The sequence below is a fragment of the Cyprinodon variegatus genome, unplaced genomic scaffold (assembly GCF_000732505.1).
Source record: "Cyprinodon variegatus isolate N-32 unplaced genomic scaffold, C_variegatus-1.0 Scaffold425, whole genome shotgun sequence".
Classification (NCBI taxonomy): Eukaryota; Metazoa; Chordata; class Actinopteri; order Cyprinodontiformes; family Cyprinodontidae; genus Cyprinodon; species Cyprinodon variegatus.
The window spans coordinates 374,258-394,441 of NW_015150878.1; the positions used below are offsets into that span (position 1 = coordinate 374,258).

A 20,184-nucleotide genomic window follows, 5' to 3' on the forward strand; every position below is an offset into this window, starting at 1 on the left:
TTCCTGTTTTAATGGGCATTTCTTGTTTATTTATAAGAAGCAAGGATTGCCAGTCGAGCTGTGGATGCATAATTGTATTTCAGCATATCTTTGTCCATCAATATTTGTCTTTTGCGGGTCTTATACTGCAATCCAATTGCCTTTCAGGGGGTGGACAACGTTGAAGAAAGTAGAAATCAAACAAAAACGTTGTATTTACCAAGGTGGTAAACAAGTGGAGAACCGCTGGCTTAGTTAAACCCAGGTGTTCTTTTGTTTTCTCTAGTTTTCATTCAGGGTCCCGTCTACACGTGTTGCAGTGCCTGCTACTGTCCGTTAGGTGTCGCTCCACCACTGTCCGTTTTTAAACCCTCTGTCCCGGAGCGGCTGGGTAAATCCGAGCTCCTGACCAATCACAGCCGAGGTGGGCGGGGCACTCATTGTTACTACAGATCCTGGAAGTTTGCAGCCGACCTGCTGCTGCTGCACCTATGAGCCTCTGCGTAAATGAATAGCCCCGGCACAACGCGCCTCCAGACGAGCTGATTATGCCGAGATAAGGAGCATATGAGCCGCGCTCCCTCCGATAATGGCATGCGATGACGCTTCACCCGCGGAGGACTTCCCCGATACGCTGATGCCCAGGGGGGCTCCCTGCATGTGCGGCAAGAAGTGTAGGGGTCGGAGCGGCAGCGCTGTCTTCCTTGGATTATTCCTGCTGTCGCTCACTCTGCACGCAGTCACCCTGATCTGCTATCTGGACCTGCGCTCCGAGGTGAAAAGGGAAATAACCCACCAGAAAAGGGAGTCTATAGTAACAACCTCTGGGGTGGACCTGGCTGAACCGATGGGGGTTCTCCCACCCGGTCACCCGCAAGTGGAGCCCAGGCGCACTGAGGAGGACCGAGAGGTAAAGAGAAAACATCCAATGAGAATTAGGAAACTTTTCAGTAATTGCTCCTGTTGTGTGTCTGTTTGCTCAGTCTTGAATTGTCAGGAAAGTTCCCTCTGTCAGGTATTTCAGAAAACATTTAACTGTAATTTTCTCAAATTTCAGCCCATCAGGTAACCCCATCCTTCTTGCATCTCTGAAGCTTCTCCCTTTGGATATATATTGTAATAAACTTATTGATCTAAACATCTTAATTGATTTATTATTCAAATTTTTTTCACTTCTTCCCTGTGGTGACAGAGAAACAGGTAGATGCTGAGTTCTGCCCAGCTGGAGCCACACAGGCAGGTCAGTGAGTGTGTTAGAACAGGTGGACTGCACATTGACTGGATCCCCAGCAGGTGCAAAGCCCCAAGGGCTGATGTAAATTCATCAGGACTTAGATGGGGGGCACTTGGTACTTGGAGCAGAGCCAGTCTCCTTCTCACATGTGTTTTCCCTTCTGGCAGCGGCTTGATTGAACACTTATTGTGTAGTCTGTGGCTTTGGCAAACAGACCCTCCCCTCCCAACCCCAATGCCCCCATCCAGGCCCTAATTTGATCAGCACAAAAAGGGCCAAGTTGCACCTATCAACTTCGCAATGCTGTCTCACTTCTCCTCATTTGTCAGCGGTTGTGTAAGCTTTTTTGCACAGGAGAAAATGATCCTCAGTGTGGGACATTGGCTGGGACACTGAGTTGTGCAGAGCTGTCAACAGAGTCACCCTGAGGAATTTCAGTTTTTCAGCGAGCGCACATTTATTTCTCTGTAGGAAACATTAATGCAATCCATTGCCTGTATTGGGATTTCTCTCCCTCATCTCTTAAAGTCAGCCTATTTATTTAGCTGTCCCCATTTCTTGGCTTATTTTAGATATTGGCGGTTTCCCCGGCTGCAGCCAAGTGAGACGGGCCTGGTATTCAGCCCAGATGGTGATGCTTCATGAGGCGAAAGGCTGTGGCCCAGCTGTAAATATTTAACAGCGCTGTGATGCTGTCCGTGCCAGATGTCTGCATTAAACAACTCTGATTACACATCCCACAGTTTACATAGTTGGAGAAACAGGAGCATGTGGCATTGAGGCGCAGATGCCGCACTTGTTAGTCGTTTTTTTTTTTCTTTTTTTACAGGCCATTCCTTTGAAGAATCATTTTTTTTGCCTGCAAAAAAAAAAATGTTTCTTCACTCAGGTTTTCATCTAAGGCTCTTTCTGCAGGAAGGGTTTGGATCTGATGTGACATGCAGGTATACGGACAAGTAGCAGAACAATCCAAACGTGCCTCCCATCTGACCAACTTGAAACAAGTGGTACTAAAATCTTTCCAAGCTGCGAACCCTGAATCCCCTTTTTCTTTGTGTATAAACTGTTTTGAGGAAAGCTATGTTTATTGGATTACCTCGTGATGGTGAAACGGATTTGGATGCAATTTAAAGTGACTGTCTGATTGATTTTTAGACTAATTGCTTTGCAGAAAACAATATCTGGTTCCCAAAAGGAAAAAAATGGGGACATTTTCTTTTTGTCTTGCAGTTACTTGAATAAAATCAAATAACTTGAAATTAAAGATGCAGCAATCCAGTTTTTTTCGATCCAATTCGATACGATACCCGGGCCGAGCCTATTGGCGCTATCCTATAGCGATCCGATTCAGCTGTTGTGTGAATGAACCATAAACCTTGTCATGTGAGTGAAGGCTTTAGCCTGGACACAAATATTTTTAAAAAAAGTAACAAAAAACCACTTTATATAAAAAAAATACTTCATATTATTTATTAAAAATGGGCAGCAAATTAAGAAATAACAGTTATAAGTGAAGTGCAATGGATTGGAGCTCCGATATCAAGTCATCGATATTCAGTTAAGCTAATTAGTCAATATCGGTGCCGATATCCGATCCAGATATCGGTTCATCTCTACTTGAAACAATACTTTTACACTTAAACAGATTAAAGTGAAATGGGTTGTATTTGTCCTATTTAAAGATTTTCACTCTTGCAAATGAACTATTTTGTACTTCTCTCCTAAGATTAACTGGTATTTTCTTTTTCTTTGGGTCAGGTATGTTAATTGATTGTGGTGATTAAATCAGTCGTCACCTATCATTTGATTCATTTGTATATTCCCTGAAAATGTCTTTTTTCTTTTAGTTTTTAATTCTTTCTGACGTTCCGCTTTCTGTCTGGCACTGATGACCTTTCTGTTTGTGCAGACAGAGATGAAATGAGGAGACAGAAGGAGAAGGCGTTCAGATTAATACTTTACTTTCATATAACTAGGCATGAATTATAAATCAATATAGAAATATATTATTATGCATGAAAGGTTGTTAGTTTTGCTTTGCCTTCCTAGGTATATCCTTCCCAGCTGTCCAAAGAGAGCTAGAGATGAGCACCAGCAGTTTTCTTCCATAATTCTCCATAATTTCTAAAAAAAAAATACTAAACTAATCAAATGAAATGGTACTTTCATTATTAAAAACGTTGGTAAAGTAGTTTTCTCTAATGTAAGGTTTGAAGCAAAGTAGTACCTCCATTGAGGACATTTCCTTTCCACTTTTCTAGTGATTTCAGGTACTTTAAGTAGAATCTCTGCCTATTGTCACCCCTGAAACGAACCGACTGTTGTTTGGTTTGATCAGAGTTCATAACGTCCCAAATGAGGAAATATTGAGCAATATTTTGTTTAAGTTATTGATTTTTTTTCTTTAATTTTCCTATAAATGTAATAAAATGCATATGTAGTAATAGAATTCATTTGACATGCAAAAGTTTAAGTTCATTATTAAAAAGTGTGAGAAAGAGAAGAAAATAAGGCAACATGTGGGAATGAACCGGCCAATGGCCAAAATGACCCGTAGCCAGAATAGTTGCTTAAATCTTAAGAAGGGGGAAATGGTTTGGATGATGAAAAAAGGAAGAAATAGCACTGCAGGGCTTAAAATCAATAGAAGGGCATTTCTTTAAACTGAAGCCATGTTTATAAAAGCAGTGATTTACTCTTTATTGCCCATTTGCTCATCGTCAGCCGTAACCTGTTGCCTGCTCTTAGAGTAGATGCTTTGAGGCCCTCTGTTTGTTGTAAGTCTGTCGGTTTGGAGAGGAAATCAGCAGATGCACATCTGATCTGAAGAAAGCAGCCAGTAATGGGTCTTCCAGAAAAAAATCTGGGTTGTATAAGCACAAATGGAACTAATGATGATGATAAATGCAAATCCTATCCAGTAGAATTAGCTGAAATAAAAATCTATTTGAAGCTTTTTTTTCCCTGCTTTCCTTGTCAGTAGATAGTATTTCTCTCTAACAGATGGTTACGGGAATGAAAGAACTCGGACCTTTTAGAGCATTTCTTATAAACGGCCGTAAAATTAAGCATCCATTTCCGGAGAGAGCAGGTAAAACTTAAGAACCACTTAAAAACTTCACAGTTTTACCAAATCCTTCCAGTTGATCTCTTAAGCCGAGCAGATGAGCCCTCCTTATTATCCAGGTCTGGGAAGTGAGCTAAACGCTCCTCACCTCCACCGCACAGTTGGGGATGCCCTTGAGCAAGGCAGTAAATCCCAGCTGTCTTACAGATCTGCTCAGTTCCCAACAGTAAAAAATAAAACAACCTCCTTCCATGTGTGTATAACTTTTAAAATGCATGATGGCAGTGAGTTGTGGGGGTTGAGCACGTAGCACCTTTATCCACCTGACATCAGCGAGAGAAATGTATTAAAATATGATCTAAGGATTATTTGATCGTGTTAACACAGTCAATGTTTTCTTCTCAGGGCTTCTATTATATGAAATAATTCTGTGCTCTGATCTGTGCCTTCAAAGTCTCAAAGAGAGCACATGCTGAAACATCTGGAGTCTGGTAAATGGCTATTAAAAAAAAAAGCTAGTTTGATGGGAATCAAACTCAGAAGTCTTCACCAGCGTGCAAACTGCAAGGCACCCGGGTGGGCTGTGACTCTCTTTGATTGTGATCCGTGCCCGATCGTTAAAACAGCAAGTATCATGATTGCGGACTCGGATGTCATACCAGAGAGAAATTAGCTCAGTCCTAAAAGCACAATTGGAGGTTAAAACATCCATGATATGAGACTACAAATTCATAAAGCCTGAATCGTCCTGACAGGCAGATGGCGCAGACAGATTGCGCCCAGAGTCATCGCAAACATCAACCGAAATAATAAATTCTCGATGCATTGAAGCGTGTTAACTCTCCGCCAGCGAGTGTTGCAACAATCAGACGGATGATTGGCTGCTGACAGGCTACATTTCCCTCAGGTTGAACTCCATACTCTACGGACGCTGTTATTGGATAACTGGGGTTATGGTTCGAAACACATGGCCGCCCTGAGAGAGGCGGTTGAGACACCCTTTTTTTGTGTGCGTGTGTGCGTGATGTTATAAAAGAAAACACACTGTCATCGTCGAATTTGAGCACTCGAATCACAGGAGTATCAAGAGCAGTCAGTTCTCAGGAGGATGCATGCCGGTGCGGTTAGTAATGCCTGCACAGCGGTGATGGGCACCCGACATGCAACATCAGCCATCAGCCCTCGGTTTCACCTCCTCAACTGTGTAACCTTGCATTCTTGAGGACTATTGGGTTTCATCCTTTTGTGCTGCAACCAGGATGGATATTTTGTGGAGAAATATGTAAAGAAGACTCTACTTGTTTTCTTTAGTCACCATAAATGTGGAGACAATCTGATGTTAAAAGCAGACAAGCAGTTGGGAGTGGTGTTAATAAAAGCAAACAAAGCAATCCTGTAATAGCAAAATTACACAGCCTGGGGTGACTGAATTTTAGTCATATCCTCACGAAGCAACAGGGAATCGCATCCACAGCTCGCTACAGCAAACCCCACCCCCCCTCCCCCTACTTTGAAGACTTGAAAGCCCTCTAATTAATTGCATTTTCCCTTTGTGTAGAATAAAAATGGTTTACTCAATAGTTGGCACTTGGCATACATACCAACACGTTGTCATCCTGATTTACTGTAACTCCCCGTTCCTTTGAAGACGATGAGGGCTGCAAATGTTGTAATGATGTGAAACCAAGCAGGCAAAACTGTGAAACCATTCCGCATGGTACTTTAATGGGAGTTTTTTTTTTTTTGTTTAAAATTAAACCTTCCCCCCCCCCCTCACCTTCATCTGTCAGCTGCACAAGTTTAGTAGTAGCTTTGCAGACTGCTTGTTTGTCTTTGGTCGTTGTGCCGGGCCTTAATCTCAGGCCAGAAATTGGCTTCAAGATCGTGTTTGGCTGTCAGAACAGACGAAAGTGTAAGCCATATGGCTGAACATACACACCAAGAATATTTTAATACCCAACCCCCTTGTTCTTTTCCACGCCAGCAGCTGGAGAGGAGATGTGGAGCACCTGCACACCAAATGAACAGCGAACGTTTCTGCTCCCACAAACATCTGGAGCGGCTGGGAGTCGGTAAACTGTTCCAACTCGCTTCAGTCCGTCAGTGCTGGATGTCCCGGGCCTTGTAAGGTCAGACATGTCTGGCAGTTGGTCAGGAGCGTAGATGTTAACTACACTCTAAACCAGCTGTAGGATTGGGGGGGGGGGGTGTTCGACATAATTCAGCTCATCACTCGCTTCAGGCAGGGCATTGGGGAGGAATCCCACATCTGAGAAGAGGTATAGAAAACTGGAAACATAACTTATTGTGTCTGTCTTCTTATGGTCTGTCAGTGGTTTTGGTTTTAAACCACACAGAGAGGCACTGGGAGTTCACAGCGTACCAGTAGGGGGCAATATCATGTCATTGGCACTTCCTGATTAAACCTCTTGAACGTTTTCACATTTCTTCATTTTAAAACTATCTTCAGTGTGTTTTATTTGGATTCTGAGTGGTAAAGACTAACACGTAGCATAGAGTGAGGTCATGAGATGAAAGGAAAAGGCATCCAGCTTATAAAACTGTGTTTAGACTATAAAATATTTTATTGATGAAGATCTGCAAAGACGTTTCATGCTTTGCTTACCTTTTCCTCATAGTCTGATGCTTCTGAGTACAATCCAAGTGAGCAAACTCTCTTTTGAAGCTACGTCATCTAGAATATAGGTTAATTGGCCTATTTGGAGAATAGACATAAAACAGTTGAGAAAACATTGAAAATCAGTTTCTAAATAGGCAAAAAAGTTAAATATCAGCATCATGTACATTTAGCCGGCCTGCTGGTATATTGGCTAATATTTCATTTTCTCTTTTAGTCCATTTTGGCTATGGTTTTAAAGTTTTGGAGATCTCTGTGACATTAAAAGAAGGCTATGATTATCAACCTTTATTCAGCAATTCCACTGTTTATAGATCTCCTTTAGACTTTAAAACCCTCCTTTTGTAATATTTTTTTAATAATAATTGAACTTAATTGATCTCATATTGGAGAAATTTACCTCTGCATTTAACCCATCCCCTTGGGGAGCAGTGGGCTTCCATCGTGTAGCAACCGGGGAGCAATCACAGTCTTGCTCATAGAGACAGAGTGGCAGTCTGTGAGAGTTTTTGAGAGGTTTTGAACTCACAACCATTAGGCCACCACTCCCCATGTTAACAGTAATTTTCTAATAAATTGCCCAGCCTTAAAATTAAATTAGTTAAATAAACTATATCTGAACTTTCAAACTGCATTTGGATCAGATAAGCTGAATTGGTTTAGCTCTACCCTAGATTAGCGGAGCTGGTAAATAATAACCTGAAAGCTGCAAATGTTTATTTTAAGAATGAGATTTTAAGATTGAGATTATGCCCAGCTTTTTATCGATTTATCATTTTGGAATTCAATCAAAATCAGACATACTTAGACATTATAATCCCAGAGGGAAATTACAATTATTCATTATCGTTCATTATTAATGTAAACATGAGATTACATGTGATGCTGTTTTCTTTAACTAGGAAAGATGGATTTAAAGGTCAAAGTTAACTTTGTTTGCAGTGTTTCCTCTGGATCTAGATGTACCTGCCCTTTTGGAAATGGTTACCTTGCAAAGGTCAAGCTCTTTATGTGGTCAATAAATAGAAGGCTTAATGGTGTGCACTATTACCTTTTATTTGGTTTACTTTTAGCATGAGTGGAAAAAGAAATACGGTGGACACGATGAAAGGAAGTGTTTTTAGCGTCGGGTTTCAGGGGAATCAGTTTTTAATCGCTTTGAAACTCCAGGCTGAGTGAGCCAGGGTCAGGTCAGTACACCAGGATGTAGGTCATGTAACAACACAGCTGTGGAGAGTTGAATTTATGGATCTTAAACCCGCTGCATCAGATCTGTTTCTTTGACTTTTGTTTTTTCTTTCTTTGCTCATTCATGTCACCAGTGAACAGGGCTGGGACCAGGTGCCCCATGAATAGCTACTGCTCTCAAGTTAGCTGCACCTTATGTCCCTTTTGTGTAAAAAGGTGAATTTTAGAGCAGCCGTGGCCAGGTGACGATCCCAGACGCAGACAGAAATGACTCGGGTTACGGGATAAATTACTGCCCCTGTTGGGATAGACAATGACTTAGCCACAAGTGAATGTCCTGGCTCGCGTCGTTTTAAATGCCTCGAGTTGTTTCTGTGCAAACATTATTTGCCAAGAAAAGAACCAATACTCGCAACATGTGTTTCCCTAACAAAGAAACTCTGGATTGCTTTTCCTGTATTTTCTGTTTACTTCTGAGTATTTGTCTCAGGTGGCACACGCTATTGATATCCACAGCTGTTCGGTTCAGGGCCCTTTTGTTCAACGCTTGTGGCACGATCGAGTTTTGTGTAACTTTCTGTGCTTGAAATTTTCCTTTCCCTCTTTGTGTCACCCTTTAGGAGAGGTCTGCCTTCAGAAAAGGCGACATCCACGCAACAAAAGACAGCAGAGGGAGGACTCGACGGGGAAAAAGGAGTCCCGGCAGAGATCCAGACACAGGTGGGAGCTGTTTTGTTTTTCCTTCCTTTTACTTTTTCTTTTTTTTTTATTCATCCACACCCTTATAGAGAAGCTGTAATCGGATGCTGAGTTTTCTATTTTGTCATTTTTTCACTTGTGGATGAAATATTGACGACTTGCTTCTGGCCAGCAAGATGAATTGAAGCCATCAGTTCCAAATATCTTTTTCTATTGTTTGGATTAACTTTGCAAATAGGAAAAAAATAAACTTCCCTCATATTTTAAGTAGAGTTTTGGGAAATGGATGTTAAATCGGAAACTTTTTGAAATTGAAAGGAAATTGTTGGCAGTTTAAACAAGCTTTTGTTTCCTTAGGTAGAGATCCATACATAATTCAACCATTAATAATCAGCATATTTCTACGGAAGAGGATTAGGGCCACTGAAAAAAAAAAAAGGTAACTGATTTTTATATTTTATTTCAGTTTAACATGGAAAAAAGTCAGAATTCTGACTTTTTTTATTGTCAGAATTCAGTCAGAATTCTGACATTAAAGTCAGAATTCTGAGAATAAAGTCAGAATTCTGAGATTAAAGTCAGAATTCTGACTTTTTTTCCCATACTAAACTGAAATAAAATTTAAAAATCAGTTAACTTTTTTTTTTTTCCACTGGCCCTAATCCTCTTCCGTATATTTCAATTTTTATTTATGGATAAAACTTTATCAAAACACACCAGGGTTTGTTCCTGTCTGAAAAGCATGCATGGCCTCAACATTTTGGCCTCATTTTCTTGCTGACTGGTTTTTGCAGTAAGCAAGTTTATTATTAACTATTTACTCTACTTATGCTAAAACATGTTTTCTATATTTTAAACTCTGCTTATGCGCCTATCTAGGGCTGAGCGATATGGATTAGAAATCTAATCTAAAATGTTTTCATTAAAAAGTCTGATTAATCTACTTTTTTATTTTCTTTATTCTTTTTTTTCTTTAAGTTTCATCATAAAGAATGAACAAAAGTCATAAGTTACTTTTAAAAGCTAGCTTTTATTTCAATCCACTTTTGGAGGTGAGCTTATTTTAAAGAGTAACGTGATTTAAAACTATCATGTTTCCCCACAAGAAATAAAAATATAAAACAAAATATCTGTAGCTACTGGTTTTACACAGTGAGCCAGTTTATCCTTTATTAGTACACATCAGGAAGTGATGTAATTCTGAGCTATGGAAGCCCAAGGAGTGGATTATTGGGGGTGGGGTAAAATTCATAGATGGATAAAATTGATTTATCTTTCAGCCCTAGGCCAACATGTAAACTTTTAAAACTCATGTTTAATCCAGGATATAGCTTTAAGATTTTCTGGCCTTTAACAAACTTAGTTACGACTATAATACAACATAAAAGGTATTTGATAGACATAATGTAATAGTTTTGAATCCAATAGAAAAAGACTGAATTCCAAGATTTTGCCTATTTATTATCGTAACACCAGTTACCACTGTGTAACTGCTGATCTAAACTGGAGCTTAATCTGAGATTAAATGATTGTCAGTTTAATTTAGAGTGCTTGCTATATATTGTTGCTCCGTGAGGGTTGGTCTTCTCAATAAGTCACCCCTGTAATTGTAAATACGTAATGTGACCCAAAGTGCCGTTTTTAAGGGAGTCTGAGCAAAGCAGATAAAGGATATTTTTTGCTTCTCTGATGTAGGATTTAATCTAGAGGAGGCAAAGTGTCCTCGTCTTTACGACTAACTCCATGACTTCTTAATCTGCGGATTCAAATTTGTCTGATATCAGATTCCAAAACGCAGAGGGAGGCTGTTTAATTTAGCAGGGGCTTAACCTTTCAAGTTACATGTCCTTGGTGTTGCTTTAAGCTGGGCTTTAGGAAACTCAAACTCCATTAAAAATAAACATTAGGTTTTAATTTGATGCATTTTATGAAGAAAAAAAACATTTTTTTTTTTTTTTTTTTTTTTTTTATCTAAAATGTCTAAAAAAGGTTTTCAGCAGGTTTCTCTATATATATATATTAATGACCTGCTGGTTACCAATAAAACAAATCGCAGGGAAATTAACCTTTGCCATTTCCTGGATGCATTCATCTTTGTAAACCACAGTGCACCTGCTGACTGACTGTTGAGCAATTGTTACTGTAGTAACAGGCTTTGGTTACTGTGTAAATAAAGGGCTGATGTCGGGCTTAAAGCTTCTCGATTCTGAAAACTGGATGTTAATGGCTTCTCGCTTCTCTGTGGAATTAATTATTTTAGTTTTTTTTTTTTTTTTACTTCTTTGTGCTAACTTAACAATCATTTGGCAGTGACTTTAAAGCGAAAACATTAAGTGAAATGGAATTGATTAATACTTGGATAGCAAGCAAGGACAACATGAGCTCTGGGAGGGTTGCATCAATTCGAAACAGACAGAGAAACGCTGTAAATTCTCCAGTCTCACAAATGCCGTTCGCACCTTTCAATGCACGTCTGAACGGGAGGAATAAAAATCAGCAGTGTTGATGGCTTTCATGAATCTAAACTGATTTATGTTAATAAGTGGTTTCTTGGAAAACCAAAAAAATAAAAATATGTAGGCAATATGTCTGAATTAACTTTTGTTCGGAATCTGATGGAAATAATAAAGAAAAAAAAACATCTTTGATGTTTCATGTCTGAGTGCAACAAGTGCTCCATGATCACAAGGCATTCCAGCGTCTGTGGCGTGACACTGAATACTTGGGGTGGGGCGGCAGTGGGGGAATTTAGTGATTGTGTTTAAATTAGAAGAAAAAACTCACCTTTGAGAGTTTCTACATACATCAGTAAAATCCTGAGCCTCTAAACACTAATCATTCCCAGGTCTCTCCTCTGCGCCGAGCGCACAGACAAAGGCTTTTGTAATCTCAGCCTTAGATGTGTGTATGTGTGTGCGTATATATGTATGTGTGTCCTTGGGTGCACGTGTGTGTGTGTGTCTGCAGTGCTCCTCTAACGGGCACCAGATTCCAGATAGGGCTGCTCGTTAAGAGAAAATCTACGCGGATGCATCCAGTCATTTAGCCAGAGGAGAAATACTGGCCCATATGTTTGATGGGGGACTCAAACTGTGAGGTTTTAAGGTTAAATGGCCTTTGTAGTTCTAATGACATGGTAAACACGAGCAAAGCTGGCATTTTGAAAGGATTCCTCAACATATATGCAAGCGTGCACGTTTTTTTTTTTGTAAATGGTGACACAGTTGCCCCAGTTAGCATCCAAGCATGCACGGCCTCACGCAGTATAGCAACCAGGGGCACGGGGGGATTGGGGTGGGAATGCATGTTTAAACAAACACAAGCTCACATGTACACACACTTTCATCTGCATCCTCCATCTGGACCTGATTCAAAGAAAAGGATTTTGGCAGGATAAAGTATCTCTCTAATGATCTTCTCCAGTTCCACTGCCTGCGAATGCTTTAGGCACTTGTTCATACAGAGGAGGTGAAACCGCACTTACAAATTACTGCACCACGACATACCGCAGCCTGACATACCTTCCACTCCTGCGAGTTTTCGCCGCGCATCGTCTGGATCTGGTATTTTAAGCCTGTTTAGGTTACATGCACGGAAAGAGGCAGGACCTTTTGGGGACATTATCCGAGACGGTAATTGTTCCAGGGGATGCCATTTTTGTGAATAATCGAGCTGTTTTTCTTTCTTTCAGAATCAAATGGGAAGGAGAAGCGGAAAGACAAGAAAAAAGGTATTTCCCCGCTTTTATTTTGGTTATAGATAATTCATATCATGTGTTTCCAGCTGGTACAGTGCCCAGACCTATAAAAAGTTGAAACCCTTATTGTTTCGGAAAGCTTTTTTACAAAAACGTCTAAAAAATGTGGTCTGTTCTGCTATGTTTCCTACTTCTTAATAAAATGGAGTACAACCAGTTCTCTCCAAAATTCACATTATTGATGAATAGTCTACCAATATGTGATTTAAAGTGAGTACAAATACAGTCATTCTGACGAGGCCTCAGAGGTCAAAGATCACTGAACAAAGCAGACGGTTCAGGGATTGAAACTTAAAGCGGTTTCGAGCAACGTTGAGGTGTAACTCATCATACAAACCTTTGAGCATCTCAATGAGCTCTGCTTTATCCTTCGTAAACATCGACAGAGTATAGAATAATTGCAAATGTACCAATTCGAGGCCTTCCTCCTAAACTACAACACCCCGCAGTCAAGATTGCCACAAAATTACAAAGCCGGCCTTCAAGGAAGAGTAACAATATAAATGCAATTGTTTTTTAAAAAAAAAAAGTCTTGAGAAAAGATAGACATGTGGAACAAGATGCTCTGATTAAATAAAACCAAAACTTAACCTTTACAAACCTTCACTCACATCTGTTCATCCCTGCAATGAAACAAAGAGACTCCAAAGGCTAAAAAAAAGCCGATGAGGGGTAATTGAAGAATGGACACGACTAAAAACAAAGTCTAGATAAGTTTTACATTTAAACATGTCCAGAACTAAATATTATGAATATCTGTGCTAAAATATGTAAACTGATTTTGTTTCAGGTTTTTTTCCCACATATTCTGGAGTAGATTTTTAAACTTGTCACTTTTTAAAATGGTTTAGTTTCTTATTTTATTAATAATTTTGAAAACAGTGTGTCATTTTTCTCTGGCTTCTAACTTGCTTTGTGTTGGTCTGTAATATTACATATAAATACGGTAGGGTTTGAGGTTCTACACTGGAAAAAAATTCTAGAAATAAGTCAACATTTCTTAAATTAAGTTTATTGACCCTTAATCTGAGAATTAAATAGGATGATTTGCCAATGAAAACAGTATTTTCACTCTTAAAATCAGATAATTAGATAATATGCGCTTGAAATAAGACAATGCAATTGTTTTTTTTTATTTTAAATCTAAATTGTCTTTTTTAATTCACAAAATATCTCACTTACCTCAATTCAAGATCAAATGCAGTCATTTTAAGAAAAAAATTAAAATATAGATTTAAATTTTTTCCAGTGTAACCGTTCTTTCACCAGACTGTGTTGCGCTGCTATTTCAGTGATAGTTCTTTCTAACAGGAAATGTTTTCTGCTCTCATCTTTCTTTCTATTATTACACACTTTAAGGTCATGCAAGTTATTAGTGTGTTTTATTTCTGACTATATTTGACTGACTTTTATTTTTCTCAGGGAGGAAAAGGCCTATGCCAGGACCCCCAGGTCCCCCGGGGCCACCAGGGCCACAGGGTCCACCGGGCATCCCAGGGATCCCGGGTATTCCAGGAAGCAACGTTGTGGGGCCTGCAGGACCTCCTGGGCCCCCAGGGCCGCAGGGACCACCAGGCGCTCAAGGTCCGGCAGGTATAAGACTCGCCAAGATGAACCGAGAAGAGAGATTTTCCACCTAGATTACAGGGTTCCTCCAGAACATAGCCACTTTCCCACACTAAAAGGGGGCTCAAGTTGTCAAATTTGATTAACTCATTGCCTCCACAGTGAGGCTGTCTGATTCAGGTTGTCAAACATTGTGCAGAATAGCAGTGATTTATCTTTAAACTATGTCAGTGTTTGTTTTGTTTAATCAAAGTTCCTCCTTTTGTTTCTTTCCAGCATTGAACTGCAGGATTTTTTTTAATCATGTCTGTCTTTTATTGGTGCAGGAGTTCCTGATAAGTCAAAGAGATTCCAGGTAAGAGCACGCCGCCTCCCTCCTTTGAATTGAATTATATTCTTCATATAATTGTCGGTGAAGGGCTAGCTGACCCCTTTGCAAATAATTCACCTGGGATCTTTGTTTTCCAGCCGGCAGTGGTTCACTTACAAGGACAAGAAACAACAATCCAAGTGAGGGAAGGTGGGTGCCTTGCTCATGCTCATTCAGGGATATGTTTGACACAAAGCAATAAGCACAAATTATCCCTGTCAGTGCTGTTTGTCAAACACACAATTTTGGAGTTATACCAACAGGCGGGTCTGCCAAACATCGGAATTACAAGAAAACAAATGACATTTCTTTAGATTGTTGGCATGCCTTTGATGGTTCGCTCAAGAGATGCAGGACGCCACATCTGAAGATGCTATACATGGAAATACAGTGGCTCTCAAAAGTTTCCAAGTCGCTGTTAAAATTTTAAGTTTGTGTGATGCAAGAGAAAATTGTGTTTATTTAAAAATGCAAAAACAAAACGATCTGCTGGAAGGAAAAATGGCACAAGAAAATATATACTGTTGCACAATAGTCCACATCTATAACCTAATATAATGTACAAAGATATCAGTCAGGAGAAGAGTGCAAAGAGCTCACAGCGAAGAAAATCTTGGGTTATTGGAGGAAAGAAAAAGGGGGAATGGTAAGAGTATAAAAGCTCAAAATATCTCCAAAACGAATTAAATCAAAACAGAAACTAGTGAAAGACGCTGCCAAGAGATGGACTACATTTCCACTAAGCAGTCCGTCCAAGAACAATGCTATGGATGTTCTGTAAATCAGGACTAAAAAGGAGAATTTATGACAGCTGCCTTTTTTTCCTCTAAAGAAACCTGCAAGTTTAACTAAAAACTCCGAAACCGTGTCGAACATGTCTGAAATAAGACAAAGTGGACTTTCAGGCAACAATTTAATCTCCAAATTAACCTTATACCAAAAGTTAAACATGGTGAAGGCAGCATCATGATCTGGGGTTGACTGGAAATTAAATCTATTACCGGTAGCAGTTTTGGCGAAACTAGAAAGGCCTCTGTTAGAACGTTGGAGATGAGGAGCCCAAGCATAAAGTTTGTCCAAAGTTAATTAGCAAATAAAAACTTTAATGATATAGCCAGAATTGGTACGACAGAAAAACTGTGAGGTCACAATAAGACTACAGCAGAGGAGAAATTTCCTTAAAGATGGATTGGAGCGGTCAAATGCCGTCTCCTACAGAAGAATTGATACTTAAATCAGGGTTCCAGCGGGTCCCTAAAAAGTCTTAAAAGGCATTGAATTCTTCAAAATAAAACTAAGGCCTTAATTGGTATTAAAATGTCTTAAATCAGTCTTTTGTAGGTCTTAATTTTTAAAACATCCAATATAGGGTCATTTTTATTACGATTTATGTTTGTAATCTAAATAAAACATTAAAATTTGAATTTTTTTTTAATTAAAAAAAAAAAATAACGGCTCGCTGTTATTGGTTCCGTCCCGATAGCGGAACCAATAAAAGCGTTGTAAATGTAAGCAAGTGTAAATGTAACGAAAATTGGTTATCCAGCCAAGAGTTTTCTCCATGGCTAAAACCAGGGAACATACATTAGGAACAGTGGATTTTGTGCAAGAAGTCATTCAAGCTCGGAACGATGGGAATTAAGGCAGTGGAGTCGCATGCGAAGCACGAAACACAAAGCGTCAAAATCGATTTACCGAGAAACAGCCGGTATTTCTCAGTTTAGTTCCACCCTTGTCTCTGCAACGCCTCCACTTATCACCAAATCAAACGTACTAAGAAAACGATACAAAGAAAAATAGCTGCAAAAAAGACTTAGCACTGGTTATGTTGTGGCTTTAAAACTGATTTGTTTTGTTCCCTGCTAAAACAAAGTTTGTGAATTCAATTAAATAATTGTTAAAATATATCTGTCATTTGTGTGTTTTTAGCTTTCTTCCTGTATGGGAAGCTTTTCAAAATTTAAAACATTAGCGCAGTAGTTTATTTTAAAATAAACCTTTGGGTTAAGTTGTCGCAAGTGGGTTTTTCTTGTGTTTCTTGTGAATTTGATCTTTAATTTTTATTTCAAGTGGCATTAAAAAGTCTTGAATTGAACTTGCCTTATGCTGTAGGAACCCTGCTAAATGCAGTTAAATGGAGCTTATATTTAGCAGCAGGTGGAATATTTGATCAGTAACACACTGTTTCATGTTAGCACATGTAACCCTGGATTAAACACCAGCCATGCCACCTAAAGCTTTGCATGCTAACTCAGTCTTGCTCCTGAGACGGAGAACAAGCATCATTAAGCAGGTTTATATTCTTGTCAGTGCCAAGATCTGTTTTTCGTTAAAACGCAGCCATGAGCTGTTTATCTTGACCGTTTGTCTCGCCCTGTGTTTGTTGTGACATGTTTAGATTTGTCTCAAGGCGTCCTCAGGAACTGGAAGATGGTGTCCATCAATAAAGACGTGTTCAGGATGAACCCTCGCACGGGAGAGCTGGTGGTGCTGCTCGACGGTGTCTACTTCATATATAGTCAGGTAGAAGTGAGTACGGTCCTTGACGTAACTCCTTTGAAATGACAGTAGAAAATGTTATTTGATCTTGATAGATGTCATGCTTAATGTCCTTCCCGTGAGTCATTATTTTCCCCTTCTGTAGCTCAGTTTGCCTCTGCTGCTGCAGCTGTTTAGGCTTTCAGGAAACCCCTAAATGTTCATGCAGCACTTGTTTCGATTATCCCTCTCAGTGTTTGTGTTTTTGTTTGTCTCGCACCCCCTCCACCAGGTATACTACCTCAACTTCACTGACATCGCCAGCTATGACGTAATGGTCGACTCCAGCCCATTCTTACGCTGCACATGCAGCATCGAGACGGGCCAGCGCAAGTTCAACACCTGCTACACAGCCGGGGTGAGCCAGCTGCGCTCGGGCCAGAAGATCTCCATACGCATAGCCCACGAGTACACACTCATAAACATGACCAACCACACCACCTTCCTGGGCAGTGTGAGGCTTGGAGAGGCTCCATCTGCTGGACAGAACGGTTAACTGCAGACGCTTTTCATCCTGTCTGAGGGATTGCAGGGTTCAGCTCAAGGCCAATGTGTAGAGGACACTCGGAGTGCCTTACTGACTGTTGTTCACTTCCAGATGTCTGCTTCAAATAGACTCTAAAGACTTCAGTGCTTCCCTTCCGTGTGATTCTGTGCAGAAGAGATCGGCCTTTTGGAACCAAATATCCTCATCCTTTTATTTATAGCCAACCTTTATCTGCAGCAATCTCTTATAACAAGGAAGGATTGTGTGCTGACAGGTACTTAGTAATTACATACTTTTAAGTGCTGTTAAATTACAGAAAACACAGCTGTGCCTAGAAGCAATATTAAGGGGTCATGTCCTGTCAAACCTTTTCTCATTTTATCACCTTAAACATCAATATATTTTAGATTATCGACCCAAATTAAGTGTTCCAATATTTTGATATGGAAGGAAAATTGTTAGTTGAATATTTGTTTTACAAATAAAAAAAACTGAAAATTGGCTTTGGTTATGTTTCTATTAGCTGACCCCACTTAGTTTAAGGGTTTGACTCATTTGTCTTTGCAAATAAAAGAAACAAAAAGACATCTCAGACTATCAGTTTTCAAGCATTGCCACGGTTTCTTGGCTTTATTTAGGTCCGTCCTTTGACTGGACTGTGGATATATATTATCTCTGACCCATTCCTGGAGTCCTGGCTTTAGTTTAGCAGTTTTCCTGCTAAAAAGTAAAACTTCTGCCCTCGTCTCAAGTCTTTTGTTACCCTTTACCAGTTTTTCCTGCAGGATCGCCCTGTATTTAGATTTATCCATCTTCTAATCAACTCTAACCAATTTATTTCAAATACATTCAATAATAATTCAAAAATACTTAATTGATCCTAAAGGGAAATTAGATGTATGATTTTTAACTGTCCCAGCTGGAACAAAAATGGCATCTCCACAGTATAACGCTGCCAATGCGGGGTTTTACCTTTAAATGGTACGTTTAGGTTGTTTGATTTTTTTTTTCATAGTGTTTAAGGTTTGAATCTAGATTTGAAGTTTAATCTTGGCAAGATTCTTCCTCCTATGATTCGCACCTCTGCAGCTCCTCCAGAGTTATCATGAACCTATTGTGCCTTCCTGTGCTCTTCATTAGTTTAAATCAAAGGTCTGAATACTTCAAAATCCAAAGGGCCATTTTAGCCTGAATGCAGCTGAAGAACTGATTATACAGTAGCTGCAGATATCACATGACGTTTTGATAAAAGACAATTCCTTTTTAAATAAATATCTGCTATTAAATGTGTTTCCAGTTCTAAGAACTGATGTTTCATTTGTATTTTTAGGTTTTAAAATAAAGAAAACATCAATCTGTTGCAGAAAAAAAGGAAACATGGATTTTCTGGATGTTTATCTATGGAAAATTATTTAAAATTAAAGCACATAGATTGAAAGGTAATGTAAAAAAATATCTTAAACCATATTATTGGTTTCCTCTGATATCAGGCTGTTGTGGAAATTCAATGATGTTGTACTTAAAGCTTCTAAAACTGGCACTTATTCTTTTAGTGTACTCAAAAAAAAAACTGTTTGGTTCTCTATTATTATTATTAGCCACGATTAAAAGCCATTATAAGAGGACCAAAGAGCCACTGGCTACAGAGCCGCAGGCTGCAGACCCCGTTCTAGATAAACATCCACACCATGGTGGGTTTGTTGTTGGCCCATACTCTCTGTTTGCAGATGATGTATTGAAATGTTTAAAGTGTTGGATATTGTTTTATAACCTAACCCTACTTCAATTTGATTCGAGACCCGTCTGTTCTTCCTGTTGCTCCTCTGTTATTTTACTCCCTCTGAGGCCTTCAGATTACAGCTGAGATCAAATTAACCACAGCTGAACTTTGTTTGCCAGTCAAAGTTGTTATAAAGACATTTAGTTGCACTGGATTTTAATTAAAGGTATCACAGAAGGAAGGACTGAATGCAAATATGCATTTTATTTTTGTAGAAAATTGAATATCTTTTATTTTTCCTCCATTTCACAGCTAATTTGTGTAGACCCATCAAAAAAAAGCTTTAAAGTTTGTGTTTGTAATGTAGTAATGTAAAAAAAAAAAAAAAAAAAAGGGTACTTTAAATGAGGGACTGTTTTTGTGATTTCGTGATTTGGTTCCTCTTTTTATTATTTAAGCCTTTTACTATTAGTCATGAAGAGTTGGGTTGAAAACTCCACATGGTGCAAAGAAGGAGGAAGGTATTCAAAGAGCAGCAGCACTATATACATATATGTATGTGTGTGTATGTATATATATATATAGATCTATATATAGATCTATATATATAAAAATGTTCTTTCTTTTTTTTTTGCACACATTTGCACTACAGCCTCCTTGCAGAATACCGGTGATATGTTTCCAAAGTGCTTTTGATTAGTTGCCTTATGACTGAATCCATGTAGAGTAACAAGTTGTTAATACACGCCTGTACATAATGTATATATAAATGGAATATACTTTTGTAAATGGAGTTGATTGATGGATTAAAATGTTTTCATTTTCTGCCTAAGCGCGCCTCCCTCGTCTTTTGTGTTCGTGCAGCCGGCGGTGTTCATTTAAAGGCTTCAAACCTCCCTTTTCACATCAGCCGGAGCTGGCATGAGCGCTGACAAGGATAA

General features: G+C 39.2%; 1 protein-coding gene across 3 annotated transcripts; it reads left to right on the forward strand.

The window, feature by feature from the left end:
• Nucleotides 1-442: 442 nt before the first annotated feature.
• eda (ectodysplasin A) lies at nt 443-20,064 on the forward strand. Of its 3 annotated transcripts, none has more exons than XM_015388495.1 (8): nt 443-889; nt 8,727-8,826; nt 12,497-12,535; nt 13,985-14,155; nt 14,455-14,483; nt 14,597-14,648; nt 16,897-17,021; nt 17,269-20,064. In XM_015388495.1, the coding sequence occupies exons 1-8, from the start codon at nt 569-571 to the stop codon at nt 17,530-17,532; spliced, it is 1,101 nt and encodes a 366-aa protein (XP_015243981.1). In that variant the 5' UTR covers nt 443-568; the 3' UTR covers nt 17,533-20,064. The 3 variants fall into 3 exon arrangements, with proteins under 3 accessions (XP_015243981.1, XP_015243983.1, XP_015243980.1); XM_015388497.1 differs by having other exon boundaries at nt 13,985-14,146; nt 16,897-17,027; XM_015388494.1 differs by having other exon boundaries at nt 444-889; nt 16,897-17,027.
• Nucleotides 20,065-20,184: the final 120 nt, after the last annotated feature.